This window comes from Pungitius pungitius, chromosome 15 (genome assembly GCF_949316345.1).
Source record: "Pungitius pungitius chromosome 15, fPunPun2.1, whole genome shotgun sequence".
In the NCBI taxonomy this organism is placed as follows: domain Eukaryota; kingdom Metazoa; phylum Chordata; class Actinopteri; order Perciformes; family Gasterosteidae; genus Pungitius; species Pungitius pungitius.
The window spans coordinates 197,046-213,493 of record NC_084914.1 but is presented as its reverse complement, the minus strand read 5'-3'; the positions used below and the strand labels follow the sequence as shown (position 1 = coordinate 213,493).

The following is a 16,448-nucleotide window of genomic DNA, read 5'->3' as shown; positions in this document are numbered from 1 at the left end:
AAGCGAGCATAGGTAACAAAACCGATGCCGCCCTCCCCCAACAACGCCTCGGCCCAGTCTAATGCTCTTCCTCTCAATAGCCCAGTGACATAAGATACCTTAGCCTCATCTGAAGCAAAGGTGAGAGGTTGTCGTGCAAATACCAGTGAAACCTGGAGAAGGAATCCCCTGCACCTTCCCAGATCTCCAGCATATGGTTCGGGTGGTGGGACTGGCGTCTCCCTTACTGCCAGAGGCGGGGCAGGCGCAGCGGGTGGAGCGGCTGGATCGGGGGATGGGGCCAAGCGGGCGGTGATAGTCTCCAAGCTCCTTCCAATCTGCCCAAGTTGAGCTCCGAAGGCCTGTTGGGTATCCAGAAGTCCCTGGAGCATCTGATGGTGTCGGCCCAACAACTCTCCATGGCTGGAAACTGCCCCTTGCAGGGCCTCCTTGTCTGCTGGGTCCATCTTTCTGGCCAGATCGTTCTGTGACGTTGTAGTGAAGGGCGTGGACCCAAGCGCAGCACAGAGGAGTCACAGGGAGGTCTTCGGGAGCAAAAAATAGATTTATTCTATAGACAAAAACAAAGAGTGCAGAGAACAGCTCTAGTCAGGAGTGGGGTGTCCTCTGAATAAGGCCAGTCAGCAGGCGAGTCGGGGTCCCGGTACTCTAGGACAAAAGATCAGACAGGTAAGTAATAGCATCAAATTCTCATAAAGGACCAGATGGTCTGTACGTGTAGCTACCGCTCAAATGACGGAACGATCTCGCGGCAAATGGCAGGAGGACCCAGGCTTATGTAGGGCCATCCTAGATTGCAAATCCCCGTCAACTGTTTCAGCCACACCCTCTGCAACAGAGCACGGGGGAGTGGCTCTCTCCCGTTGACTGGCCTGGAAAACAAGGTTAATAGGGACAAAAACACGAGGGGCTGCTGGGCTGACCGTTGACAGCATGACACGTGAAGAACAAGCAGACGACTCGGAGGGAGATGGAGCCAGACGTTGAGAAGCTGCTGGACCTCGGCAGCGTTGGACTGAGACGTCCTGTGAATATTAAAGTGCTGCAGCTTCACCTCGCAGGAGACAACCACTTGGAGGGTTTTCACAGTGCATTGTGGGAGGAGATCTTTTTTTTCAAATCATAAGAGTACTGTGGTTTCAGCCAGAAAAGAAAAGTCACTAAACTGTCATTGGTGAGGAAACCAAAGGGAGATGCTTTGCGTCCTTGTATTTTTCTCTGGAAAGTTCTTCAATACAACAGAACCACGAGACCCACACTCACGCCTCCTCTCCGTCATGTTTTCATTCGGTCTCATCCACGCAGACACGGTCCGGTTTCCATAGGAACGCTGAGTGAAGACAATCTGGAATGACATCCTTAACTTCTTTAGCCGAGTTCCACACAGAGGAGGGGTATTTTTATCACATGTTTTCATGTGTTCATATGATCTTAATAAAAACTTTGATTTGGGTTTGGGTTCATGTTTTCTTCCATCACTTCACTTTCTTTAAGCTCCACCAGATTTGAGTTGCTTGACAAACCAGATTGGGTTTTTAAATCAGTGCACAGGCAGCTGTTCACTTCTTCATGGCGTGCGAACATGTTGGTTAAATAGCAAAAACACGTCCAACATGAAAAACGTCAAACAAAGCAAAAAGCTCAGTTAATTGCTGTTTTTTTCTCCACACAGTGCTTTGTCTAACGAGCCTCCTGCCGGCCTGAGAAGCTCAGCTCTTCTCCCCCGTTAACAACAGGAATGTTTGATCCTCGTCTTCAACTCTTCACCCGCCCGTCAAACGCGCCGCTGCGTGATGGCGATTCTTCATCCGCCGAACACGCAGCAGATAATAAGACCATTAGTTGGAGCGCGACCTGTGAGAAAACAGGCCACGCGTTCAGGAGGCTGCGCCTCGTGCATTCTGCAGCAAGGTGCCGTTGAGAGGAGAGAGCGGCCCTCCTCCTCCTCCTCCTCTTCCTCCTCCCCGAGGCTCGTCACGCCGAGTGGCCACGTGGGCCGAAATCTCCCAAACGACGGATCAAAAGCACAGCGGCGGGCAGCATTTAGGACTCTTTCGGCGTTTCTTCCAAACCGCCGGTTTCTGCTCGGCTTAACAAAGAAAAGAGAGTTGAAAGAAGCCGTCGAGATTATTTTAATAATATTTATTTTTTGCACCAAATATTCACTGGATATTAGAACGGCGTAATTATGCAGAGTTAGAGCGAATAAAAGCTGCGGGCTACGTCAGTGGTGCTGATGGGTATAATAAAATATCTCCTAATTCACTGGCCACACTGACTAAATAGTTTGAATATATTTGCCTGCAAATGTCTCTTAATAGCGAGCAGCGGAGCAACAAGCCTCCGTGGGGAGCAAATGTTCGGCACATAATGTAATTGTGTTCTGTCATTCAAATAAAATACTCCACGCGGGGATATTCACATCATCCATGCACCTCGGCAAATTTAATTTATTTAAAATAAGAAACACTCGGGATTCATGAAACTGAAAACATTTAATTGCACCAGAGCTTATACCACAAACTATTTTTATGCAAACTAGTGTGGGAGCAGCACACATTTAATCATTTCATAGCGAGTAACGCATGCAACTGCTCAAATATTGTGAGTTTGAGTCTGCACTTGAGCACTAGACGTCATTTCAACATTGAAATCTTCGTCTAACACCGCATTTCAACGTCTTTTCAACCGTCTAAAAGTAAAGACAAAAGATTTGTCATGTTGTAACATAAGATTGAAAGAGAGACAATATTAACTTATGTGGTTCTCATAATAATTAATGAACTGGTTGTCAGAATTTGGTTTATGCGACGTGATTTCAACGTATTTAATATTTCACTTATAAATAAATATGGAACTACTGTGTGCCATCAAGAAGAAGCTGTTGATGAAGTAATGCGGGCAGTTTCCGTTCACACCTGTAGATTGATATTTTGATTTGAATGGTATTATACTAATTCTTAACTGAAACCATAGCATGTTGTGAATAGCTTCTTAAAGAGCACTTCATGATTTATGTTCAGCCAAAAACGACACTATTCTTCACTCAAAGCCTCCCACCACACGGTCCATTAGAAACAAATAATAATAATAATATTCGCCTGAATGCTGGATTCAGTGCATCCCTAGCTGTGTTAAGCATCTAGCTAGTATACCAGGAGGCTAGTAATAATGTGTTCTGCTGCTGCTTGTTGACAGCTGAGTTTACATTCACCACACTGATCATGTTCACATTCACAAACGACAAAGATTTAAAGTTTAAGAGAGTGAGTACTGAATTGGATGCTATTTCATTGCTACATACCTAGCTAGTCGCTAGTGACCGTTTCTTCGTCCGTTTTGGTTCTTTCGCGCCGCTGGTATCTCTTCTTCTGTGGCTTATTTCCGGGTGCAGCGCATATGGCGCAGTGACGCTCATCAGCGCCATCTACCGTGGAGGTTTTAAAAAGGGACGAACGAGTCTCGGCCGGATTTTCTTTTTTTTGCGAGAGTAATCGGATGTGTGGCGTGAGTGCGTGTGAAAACAGGCAAAAACGCGTGAGAGTTGGCAGCTCTGGACCTGGAACCAGATGTTTTACTTGTGCTGCTCTTTTTTAGTAAGCTAGTCAGCATTAGCACAGGTAGTTTGCTAATTAGCATGCTAGCTCGCGGACAAGCTCATTATTTATTATGAACCATTACTGCATATTGAGAGCAAAAGCTAGTGATGAATGGTGTTTTCATCCGTCCCTAAGGACACGCACAACCAGCATTTTTCACTTTAATATGGGAATTAAAGATGCGGAAGCTGCTAACGCCTCCCTGAGCCCCCGCCGCAGGTCGCCGTGAAGGCCAGACGACGTTCACGCCTTCAGCCCGCTGCGTTTAAACGGCCCTGCAGACACGTCGCTAACGCTTAAAGCAGCGTGGCGGGCAAGAAGAAAAGATCCATCCGAGTAATCCCGTTAAGGGGAGACGTGATTCCAGTGACCAGAGGAAGATCACACCCCAGACAGCCCCACCTGTGCCTCTACGTGTGTGTGTGTGTGTGTGTGTCACTGCATAGTCTTATAAATAAACCTCTCTGCAGGTAATTTGAAGTTCTCCATCATCTCCCACTCTTCCCCTCAGGCTGGAGACACACAGGCTGCTGCTTTAACCAACTAAGTGGGGACCTTCCGTCCCGTCCAGGGGAGACGAGCGTCGATGCGCTGCACCGGCGACCCGTCGCAGGACGGAGTAATTGGGGAGAAGTTGTGAAGTCGTGACAGGCTGAAATTAAGGGCATCAGTATTAGATGGTGGTGAATATTTCCTGTCAAAGCCCGCGGGTCACATGCTGCTCTCAGCAGATTGTTCTCGCCGTGAAACTTCAGCACAAAGAGACCTAAGCTTCCGTCGCATGGATAGTTGCACTATTACAGAGAGAATTAGAAAATCCACCAATTCTATTTTCAGTTCAGGAATAAAACAAGAGAGCACAACTTTCCCTCAGAAAAAATCTGTTTATTATTAACTCAATCCGGTATTACTTACGGAAACATTCTTTATTCAGAAAGCAATGCCAGTTACGGAAATGTAATTATTGGAAATGTTTATTTGATATCATGTCGCTTTGAGCGACTTCAATGCTGCATTGAATATTGCAAAATCCTCGTTTCCTTTCTTAAACGACTTGAGCTGGAACAGATTTGTGTTTGTTCAGAGACGAGCGTAACAACGAGGGCTTCACCCATCCGTCTCCGTTTGAATTACACCCTGTGATCGAGTGGGTTCGCCCTTTCTCCTCTTCCCCCCCGGCTGTTCGTCAACGGCTCCCCGCGGAGACAGAGAACGCCGTGTCACTTCCTGTAATCCACTGCGTCCGGCGCTGCAACATCACTCGCGGATGCATCGGGCCGTGAATCAAAGCGCCGCGTCGGAAATAAAACTGATGAACGGCCTCCCAACGAAGACACTCTGGACTTCCTGTCACAAGGGGTTGGTGGCGATGGCGATGGTGATGATGATGGTTTTGGGAGCTTTTCCTACAGAACAGTATTACACACATTTGTTCTCCGCCTGTCTTAAATCTAATCTTTCTCCCTTTTTTTCTTCTTCCTGAAAGTTGAACTATTTTATCACCCGGTTGATAACTCACAGAAATTTAATTCCGCTCGCTGTTCCGTTCGGCGTGTTGAGCTCATCACTCTGTGGCGATATGATCACTAGGGATCACAAGTGATGAGTCGGCACCCGACTGCCCGGCTCATTACGTCTGTTTCCATGTACGCCCCCCCACCCCCCACCCCCCCCCAGCTCCACGGTGGGCCGCTCGGGCCCGGGTGCGAGGATGTGACGTAGCCTAGCAACCGGCACACAAAAAAAGTCAAAAGGCCGGATTGGTCCTTTTGAAATGATGTCCGTAAATGTGGAGACACTCTTTGCGCCCTCCCTCACGTGAAGCCTGATCATTTGATCCATCGCTAATGACTCAATATTGATCAGTGACAGGCTTGCAGTAATCTGAAAAAGGCTTAAAACCAGCTCGTATTCTCAGCGAGAACACGATCGCGTGAATTGAATTCTATTTTAAAAAGGGCAGCATGCTGTAAGGACACCAATAGAAGCTCTCCCCTCTTTGACAAGGCATCGATATTCAAGCCGGAGCCGTTCTGCAGAAAGTGAACACACACAAACAGGCGGTGGTGGGTGGTGGAAAGGTGGAGGCAGTCGACAACGTGACTGCAGGGACACACACACGCATTCCTCTCCTCGTCCTCCTGGTCATCCTCCACCTCCCGCTGCTTCATCCTGTGAAGGTAAATCTACTCAAAGGTGTGAGGCCTCCAGAAAGCAGATGGTGGCCTGGACAGACACACACACACACACACACACACACACACACGCACACACACACACACACACACACAGACAGACACACACACAGACACACACACACACACACAGACACACACACGCACACACACACAGACACGCACACACACACACACAGACAGACACACACACAGACACACACACAGACAGACACACACACAGACACACAGACACACACACACACAGACACACAGACACACAGACACACACACACAGACAGACACACACAGACACACACACAGACAGACACACACACAGACACACAGACACACACACACACACACACACAGACACACAGACACACACACACAGACAGACACACACAGACACACACACAGACAGACACACACACAGACACACAGACACACACACACACAGACACACACACACAGACACACACACACACACACACACAGACACACAGACACACACACACAGACAGACACACACAGACACACACACAGACAGACACACACACAGACACACAGACACACACACACACAGACACACAGACACACACACACAGACAGACACACACAGACACACACACAGACACACACACAGCAAAGTCACTGAGGGATAAAATGGGAAAGGCAGCAGAAAATGTCACTGCAGTTGTGAGAAACAGAGGGAGCCAAACAGCCTGCAGACTCTGACCCCCTAAACTTTATCCTCTAACACTTGTTATTGCTTTCCTTCCTCCTCCTCCTCCTCCTCCTCCTCCTCCTCAGTGCCACTGACTCAGCTCCGTCCTCCTCTCAGCAGTGTAATCCATCGATTTTAATTAGTAGCCTTGTGTGGGGAGCTTTGTGACTTGAGTTTATGAAAAGTGATACACAACATAAATATTATTATCAATTCATTTCATTCTTTTTTATTTCTGGCACATTGTGCACAGATGGTCGGGTTTACATGAAATTCCCCAGAGGATAAAACGCTAATGATTAAACTGGTGTTATACCCTCAGGCCAAAGGTTCAACTTTGCATACAAGCTAATATAACTGTCAGTTTGACTTCGCAGGCTGTGGAATGAAACGCTGCGATCGCCCCGCGAGGATAATCGCTGTCTGGCCAAACGCTATTCATCGGCATTAAAGAGCGCGGCGACCTTGGTGACTAATGCGGCTACAGTCGGTAGGTCGAAGCTCCCCGGTAAAATATCCAATTAGGACCATAACTAAAGCATCCGCTCTATCCACTAATAGAGCTGCGAGTGTAACATCCGTTTATCTATGAGTGACCTCATCAGACGGACGGTGATGTTCCAGCCTGGCCGTCTGGGTCGGAGCCCCCTCCCTGTGGTGCAAGTGGCTCGCTGCCCACCTGCCTGCACCGGCTTTGTTCTTCTCTGTGCAAAACAAGCAGGCCGCCTTCACACCCGCCTCCTCCCCCTCCTCCCCCTCCTCCTCCTCCTCCATCCTCCTCCTCAGCGTTTGCTTTAACCAGAGGAATCCTGCAGCAGCTGAGGGGTAATTCTGGAGTTTACAGATTTAATCAAGCACCTCTAACATTCCCCCTGGAGCTTCCACAGTTCAAATAACCCGACTCTTTCTTAGGGCAACAAATTGCCTTCAATAGGAGAGTAATGACAAGCCGCGAATTTGCCAATCAGCCTCCAGTATCTCAATAATTCACTGTGACTGCGTATTAAATCGCTCCTGAGTCAGCAGCCGCTGAATAATCTGAGCAGGTAAATAACCAAAAGCACGCCGAGCCGAGAGCCCAATCAGCGGGTACACGGGTCAGCGGGTGATTACCTGTCCGTCACGTCAGTCCCTGCTGAAGCTTAATCAGCTTCCCGCCGGACTCACAAACTTCCCTTTAGATTCGACGCCTTCAGGGCAGGAGTTTTGCATTTTTTCGGGTCGTCAGTTTCAAGCTGCAGGACGGAGTCGCTGAAAAAGGCCTCCGAGAGCACGGCGAAGAAAGGCTAATCAGCACGGAGACACGAAGTTTGTCATTAAGCGAGGATTAAAAGTCACTTAGTGCCCTTCAGATTAACTTCAGTTATGTCGGGGATCAGAGCGCACACACACACACACACACACACACACACACTCGGTGGTTCTGCATCAGCTGAGACGGGAGATAAACACCAGCGGGAGAAGGGACTCTTCAAGATGAGCGACTTCGGGAAGGATCTCTGAAGTGTAACAAGCTGCAAGACATTCAAATACAGCCGTGAGTTTTACTGCGAGGTTTCTTTCTTTTAATTTATTCTGTAATAAAAACCGTCTTTGGCCGGATGGAACAGTGAGACACTCAGAGCACGTTCAGCAGACAAAAGCCGTAGATGTTCCCTCTGTTCTCCTGTATGATTATAGAATTAACAATAATCAAGTAAGACTTCAGGTGACAGCTTGTCAGCGTGGGCGGGTCTCTGCGTCTCACTGCAGAAATACCAGGTTCAAACGTTGAATGATTCATAATTATCTACAGCTGAGCTAACAGAAGCCCATTATTCATTGCATTCAGTGTTCTATTTCCAGATACTGAGGAGAGGTGTTCAAGATCCTTCTGTTACTTAATGGTGGTTGTATGTGATGAAGAATCAATGCAGACACTTCATATTTCACGGTTCGGTTCGGACACGGACACCTTGGCAGGTGAACCCAACGTCCACGCCGTCTCCTACAAGGAGGGATGAGAAGCAGCTCCACTTACGGGAGGGATTCAGGCGCCGCTGCTCAGACGCCCGAATTACTGCGAGAGTAGAAACACAAATATCAAACCTCTCCGGACGCGTCTCAGCTCGCTCATTTTCACTCTGATAAACGGCTTGAGCTCCAACGCGCCCCGAGCGCTGGAAACAAATGAAATGTGCAGAGAGCAAAGTCGGCGTGCCCCGTTATTAAGTGACTGATGCTCTTTTGGGAATAAATGGCAGAAGGAGAACTCCTTGGTTCCAGGGAGCCGTGTTTGTTTTTTTGGGCTTACGGTGGTCACATGACCGCTTTTCCACCGAGGCGACGAGGTCTGTGTCCTCTCGATTTGGGGCCCTCGACTCGATTTCTGCTCCTCGAACGTTGTGAAAGTGTCCGTTTATCCATCCGTCAGCTTTGAAGAGTTGATTGATTGGTGCCTTTGTGTCATCCGGCTGCAAACCATCCGCCGCGCTTCCCCTTTCGTCCCTGACTAATATACCAGTGCACACTTTTGCATTCATCGTGCAGTATTTGGGGGATTTTTAGACGTGTAGAAGTGTGTGTGTGTGTGTGTGTGTGTGTGTGTGTGTGTGTGTGTGTGTGTGTGTGTTGTCTCCTCCCAGCAGCAATGACCCAGTTCTCCCATAGGGAACATTAAAGCTTAATTTTTTCTTCCCCTCTTCTCATTCGCTTTCTTTCTCGCGGGGAGCTTACGAGTCTTCTCCTCATCGATCCTCCTCTGTCGATAACGACTTCATTTTCCACGTCGGTTTAATGAAACCTCCCCCCTCCTCCCCCCCTCCCTCTTGGGTAGCAGTAACCTCTCCGTTAATTGTAATAAATATTGTACAGCATGATAACTAAAGCTGTGAGGGTCGATGAACTGAATCGATGGCTTCCTTCATTCAGGTTGCTGCACAGAGGTCTAAAGAACGGGGCTTTAAAGACTTAACACTAAATGATGATGATAAATAGAAAGCGCTTTAGCTTTTAGTCTTGTTTGTTTTTTCCTTACTGATTAAGTAAACTAGACAAAGTTAGCTGGAGAAGCTAAAGAGCCAGATGTTTCCCTCAGGAAAACCTTTACCCAGTTTGATGACTGGTGGTTTTGTGATACACCAACAGAACACCTTCCTGCTAACAGCGCTAACGGTGTTTACCTGTTAGCGCTGTTAGCTGCTGGGCCAGCTAAGAGCACTAACGGTGTTTACCTGTTGGCGCTGTTAGCTGCTGGGCCAGCTAACAGCACTAACGGTGTTTACCTGTTAGCGCTGTTAGCTGCTGGGCCAGCTAACCGCGCTAACGGTGTTTACCTGTTAGCGCTGTTAGCTGCTGGGCTTAGATGAGGGCCATAGGTGTACCCTGAATATTATGCAAGTTTAGCCTCAGACAATTGAACAGCGAGAGCTTCTGTCAGGCATCTGAATTTTTGTCGCAGCGTTGTGCGTTCACACAAAGAGGAATTCATCAGGGGAGACGCGGGAGACCAATCTTGCGCCCAAAGGAGCCACTTCTAAAGCCTCATTATAAGATGAACAACATATTACAGACGCTGCAACAATGCTCTCTGCTTCTCTATCCTACTTCTTCTCCACTGGAAGCTCATTACTTTGTCGCCACCACTCCGTCCTCCCACACATTCACCGGAGAACAATGCGCTGGGAAACAGGAGGCATTCTGGGAAATTAAGTGGAAGTGACACAAGACGCGGCACTTTGAAGATGTATTCATTTAACTTCTCTGATGGGTGAGATGGAGAAAAAACCCAGGAATTATCCAACATTTAGTTTTTTCGGATCGGACCATCAGGCGCCCGTGGTTGGAGGCTCGTGGAAGCGTCTTCTTGCGTCAGAACAAAGCTGGAGGCTGCAGACGTGTTTGAAACACACAGCGCTCACATGCAAGCAGGATGAAATACAGTAAAAGTGATCAAGGGAAGCAGCAGGATTTCTTAAGGCAGCTGAGGAAAAGCATCAGCCAACAATACCTCAAAGCTAATTAAATCCAGTAATTAATACAGACATAAATGCAAAGTAGTGCAGAGCTCGGAGGAGCCGGTGAAATAAATCAGAACAAAACCAGTTATAAGACAACAAAACTTTCTAAGGGCACAATTAGAGACGCAGGAGAGAAGCAATAAACAGCAGAGAAACACAACCGGCTCTAATTAAATAAACTTGTAATGAAAGAAACCTCTCATGGCATTACTTCTGTCATCCGGGGAAGATCTGCTAAAACCCTTCAGACTCATTTCCATTCAATCCCGCAATTTCAGTCTTACAATGAAAAACATCTGCGACAGTCGGCATCTCCGTTAAAACCGTTTAGACGCCCACGAACAACCCGGCGCTCGCCAACGCGCTGTTTCGATACGATGCGGTGGCCGCCACTTGGGCTCAAAGGGGAACCCGGTTGGACCTTTGTGTGCAGCAAGCTGAAGAGTCTTGAATATTGTCTCTGATGCTTGTTTGGAAATGTGTGATTGTCGTGAGGTGGATTGTGTCCTGTTGGTTTTCTGTTTCAGATCATTGAGAATAAGTAATGAAATGAACTGTAGTTCAAATCATTCTTGGCCCGTATGATTCTATTTGGGATTAAAAGGTCTTGATCCTCCCTCAGCAAACTTTAGAAAGACTCCCTGTCATGATGCGTGGCCTCTCGACCTGACCAGGAGATACCAAACCTTTCAAAGCATGTTCGACAGCACAGGCGTGTGCGTCCCGCTCCGTCCCCCCCAAGCTGGGGACCCAAAAACGCCACCGTGATCAACGGCCACCGGGCGCTTTCTCAAATGTCACCGCGTCCGTACTCGAGGGAACACTGAACCGAGACCACGAGTCAAACCTCTAAAGGACCATTCTGTCTTCCTTCCTTTTCCCGTCCAACGCGGCCCTGCTGCACACGTGACTAAAATCCCTGCTGAGCACGCCGCGCTCTGATTAAACGCAGAGCGACTCGGCGGCGCCCTGCGGGCTCGTTTCACGCACGACTCCCAGGGTTCTCATCCTCGCTCGCCCCCTGTGGTTCAAACATGTACTTGTCATTTAGTAGCACCGAGATTAACAGTGAGTTGTCTACGTGGGGGGTGGTGGGATGGGGGGGGGGCTCAGTCTCACACCCCACATCCCTCCATCTCTTCCATCCTAACTTAATATGCCGCCGTGGTTTATGGTCTGTGCATGATGAGTGTGCTGCTGGGGCGAGATAAACGGATAGAGAGAGAGAGAGAGAGAGAGAGAGAGAGGGAGAGAGAGAGAGGGAGGGAGAGTGAGAGAGACAGATAGAGAGAGAGAGAGAGAGAGAGAGAGAGGGAGGGAGAGAGAGACAGAGAGAGAGAGAGAGAGAGAGGGAGAGTGAGAGAGACAGAGAGAGAGAGAGAGAGAGAGGGAGAGAAAACTAAACTAAAGAGAACAGCAGAAAACACTATTTCTGCAACAACTGCACCAAATAGAGACTGTTTGTATCAAGCTTAAAATGAAATATGAATTATAAGTTTCCACCTCTGACACGGTGACATAATTATGTGACAACATACTAAAATAAAATGGTAATATTGTAATTGCTCACATTATTTCATCCAAGGTGCTAACCCCTTTTTTTACATATAAAAGTAGCGAGACAATGTATTGAATGAAGCTGGAGGCAACGGAACGTGATGTATCGTCGATGTAAAGTTTCCTCCGGGGGGGGGGCTTATGGGTAACAGCTGGCCTACAAACCTTAAAATGCCTTCAGCGTTGCACTTAAAGGTCCCCTAACTTTGACAAAGTACCGGGCAACAAGCCGAAATCCTAAATCTAACCAAGTGATTGCTTGCTGCTATTAACGCTCGGATTTAAGATCAAGCAGCTTTACATAAACTGTACCCTGAGGAGAGAGTAAACGCCTACATATATATATGTATATATATATATATATATATATGCATAGAGAGATGGCATTAGATGCAGGAGGAGGAAGAGGAGGAGAGAAAAGAACAAGAACTTAGAGAAGAAAGAGTCTCACAGCAGCAGGAGGGCGGAGATCCAGGTAAGAGAGGAGGAATACAGGGACAAAGGGAAATGTTTCGGGAGGATGGAGGAAAAAAGAAGAGAACCTAAAGTTTGCATCCGAGTCAGAAACAGCTGAGGAGACGGATGCTGAGACGTTGGTTTCATGGAGGAAGACGAGCAGAGGAAGGACGGATGAAGACCTAAACATTCCGTGTCCATGTCGCCTCTTCAGTGTCTAAATGCTCTTACATCTGCTGCAACATCATCATCATCAATCATTTAATAAATCATTTACTCAACATATTTGACCTGCACTACAATTCTTCCAAATAAGAATCCAGAGAGGAGGACGATGAAGACTGCTCATCGTGATCTTTAACAGCAGCGAGGAGAGAAAAGGGCCAAAAAAAGACCAAACTCATGAAGCTCATTGTGTGGAAGAGGAGAGAACAGAGGAGGGATGAGCCCCCCCCCCCCCTCTACCGTTATTCATCGCCTCCTTTTCCAGCCCCTGACACACCTCCAGTCCTGCAACTGTGCGCTGGACCCAGAATGCTTTCATGCTGCACTGAGCATCAAATGAACCATCGAGGCCCCCAGAGGACGAACCTCCACCTCGATGCTGCTCCTGGTCCTCAAACTATGAAACATGACTAAATGGGCTGAGGACGTTGAATAAAAGTTAAAAGCACCAACGTTATCATCACGTTATTCCCCGTTTAACGGATCCGGTTCTCGTTAATACACTTAGAAATAAGTCATCATTTACATTAATATCGCTCACACACACACACTCACACACACACACACACACACACACACACACACACACACACACACACACACACACACACACACACACACTCACACACACACACACACGTGATGACGCGCGGCCGATACTCAGAAAACAAAGGCGGACAGAGCAGCTGTGTTAACCACATCGTTCATATACCGGGACCCCCCCCCCCCCCCCCCCCCGTTTAAAGCGGGACCCTCCCGCCGCGCGCTGCCCGGACTCGCTGCGTCTCCTCCCGGGAGAAGTGTAAGAAAAAGCCGCATCGCCTGCTCACCTTCTCCGGTTGTCCCGCACGAGCTGCAGAGGAGCAGCGCGACGTGAGCGATAATCCCAGCGGCTCCTTGACTCCTAGAATGACTCCTAGGATGACTCCTAGAATGACTCCTAGGATGACTCCTAGAATGACTCCTAGGATGACTCCTAGAATGACTCCTAGAATCCATGGTGAGGAAGCAAGAGAGAGAGAGAGAGACGGACAACTTCTCCTCTCCAGCTCCTAGAGAGATCTCCTCAAACCCGACAGGAGGGAGAGAGGAGGGATGGAGAGGGAGGGAGGGGGAGGGAGTGAGAGAGAGAGAGAGAGAGACACACAGAATGGAAGAGATAGAGTCAGGGAGAAAATGTGAAGTAATGATTACAAATAATAAGTCCATTAGTTTGAGTGTCAGGATCAGAACAAGTTGCATTTGATTTGAAAATGATGAATAAACTGTTCTCCGGACTCACATCTGACAAACTCAAAATGCGAATCGCTAAAGCAGCACGTGAGATGTTTTTTGGGTGTAAGAGAAGAAAAGCACGCAAACTTCACACTAGTCTTTGCCCTGCAGGAATATCCCACAATGCAATGCGGTGGTGACGGCTCTGTTCCGTCGATCTGTGTCACTTTGCGAAGCCTAAAAAACACTTTGTTGGTTCAGAGTAACGAATCATGATTTTTTTGGACCATGTGTTACCACGGTTACGCATAAGCATCCCACCCTCAGGAGGTGACCTGTCAGTTACAGTTCTGTGCGCAGCCTGTCTGTCACAATATGGGTGCTGAGGGTGTGTTAATGTTACTTCCAGACCCCCAAACTGCTGCCTTCATCCTTTGTGTAGAATGTAATCCTTAAAGGGTTTAAATGCTGCATTTCATTCTTAAAGTAACAGGACTGATGACAGAAAAATCCTCTTATCATTTTTAAAGCACAAAATATGACTAAAACAGTGTTTTGATGAGGGCTGAATTAGCAGTAATGTGCGCCATCGCTCAAACGCTGCAGACAAGGGGACCGCGATGTCCCGCCTCTCTTTGTCCACTTACTGCACACATTTATTTCCCTCTGGCAGCAAAAAAGTCACTCAGAAAAAAATCCAAAAAAACGGTCAATCAGCCTCACAGTCCTGCTTCAGCTGACCTTGATTTCTGCTCGGAGGGAGCAGAAGGAAGCGTCTCCTTCAGTATCCAGGAGGAAGTGTCTCTTATGACCACCAGGTTGTCTTCTGCAAGCTTCTCATTTTGCTGATTTGTCTGGAAATTCGATTCTTAATTTGCTTGTCTGACATTTGAATGAAAGGTCGAAGCGCCGCAGGTGGATCGAAGCAACACGGGAGCGCCATGCGGAGGTCATTGTGTTCGACGGGTCACGTGGTCTCCACGCGTTCACGAGGAAGACGCCTGGTGGGGGAAACCCCCCCGAGTGCAGACGGGAACCGGGAGGATGAAAAAAACCCTGTTGTGAGCAAACAAAGCGGGAGAATCAGAGAAGACTGAAGGGGTCCCAGCGTGCACTCACACACACACACACACACACACACACACACACACACACACACACACACACACACACACACACACACACACACACACACACTCACACACACACACTCACACACGCACACACACACACACACACCTCAGAGAGAGGCAGAAGCACACCGAGAGGAAACAGAGGCAACGTTGGAGGAGTTAAACACCATCTGAGCTTTTGTACTTTTCCAGAAATGAAATATCTCCCATAAACAGGACACTAGAGTCTCACGTTGTCTTTTCTCTCCTGTGAAAAATGGCTCTTTGTGAGTGAAACGCGGCGCCAGCAGGGAGAGAAATGCTGCCTTCTCGTCTCCTCTTTCACGCCTCCCTCACCTGGACTTTCTGGTGTGGAACCGTTTCTTCTTGTTTGACCTCTTGGACCAATTAGGAGGAAGTTGTGTGCGGCTGTGGTCACGGGCCGCAGGGCGGCGGGGGCTCTTTTTGGGGGGGTGCAGAGCGTGAGGGAGAGGTGTCTCTCAATCGAGCCCAGAAATCAACAGTAAAAGTTTGTTTCTGAATAACGATCCCGTCAAGGCCCGAGAGTTAAACCGGGTCTGTCTACACACACACACACACACACACACACACACACAGGCTGAGGCTGAGAGAGATGGAGGCCTCCCCTCTCCAAAAAACAGATGCGATTCCCTGGATGAGGCTCATTTTTTTCGTGTCAGCTTGGAGATTTTTGAAGCAGAGTCAAACCGAAATGTGATGACAGTGGGGGTAATGGGGGGGGGGGAGGGGGGGGGGGTAGTTTAGCAATTTGCAGAGGAATGAGAAACTAGCAGCTGACAGAATGTCATCATCCACACCACTCCAAAACAGGGCGGGGGGGGGGGGGGCAGAAATCTGATGCAGTGAAATAAAAGGTTCCTTCTCTATTTCACGAGATGACGCAATGAACCAAGTTCAACCACACAATAGAGAGAGTAAAGTACACAATTACAATTGAAGTACTTTGAGTGGCGGTCTGGTATCTAAACAGGAATTTGTAAAGCTGATCCATGGTCTCATCTTAGATTTAACATCTTCATCATCCTTCTTGGGGGGGCACTAAAGGACCCAGTTCCTTCAGAACCAGCTCCATCCCAGCCGGTCCTTCTGCATCACTCCTGCATCCTTCTGCCGAGGAAGCCTCCACCACGGACCGAACACCAGAAGGAGAGCGGCATGAGGATCAGCTGAGGGGGGGGGGCAGGTTTTGAATTTGAATAAAAGTGAAACTGAGTTATACGAGTTATGATTTCTAATTATGAGATCATCCCACCGGCAACTTCGGGAACATTTTCTCATACATAATTTTTTGGGGAAAGCTGAATATTGATGTAGAAGCTGAATATTTTAGAAGAAACTCTGGT

General features: G+C 48.0%; 1 protein-coding gene across 1 annotated transcript in view; it reads right to left on the bottom strand.

Moving 5' to 3' along the window:
• The window catches only part of LOC119209370 (contactin-associated protein-like 4), a 56,585-nt gene extending 42,786 nt beyond the window's left edge, over window positions 1-13,799 (bottom strand). The window contains exon 1 of the mRNA XM_037458655.2: window positions 13,567-13,799. Coding sequence (XP_037314552.2) covers window positions 13,567-13,735 — 169 coding nt within the window. The 5' untranslated portion in view covers window positions 13,736-13,799. The remainder of the gene's footprint in view (window positions 1-13,566) is intronic.
• Between the last annotated feature and the right edge of the window lie 2,649 nt (window positions 13,800-16,448).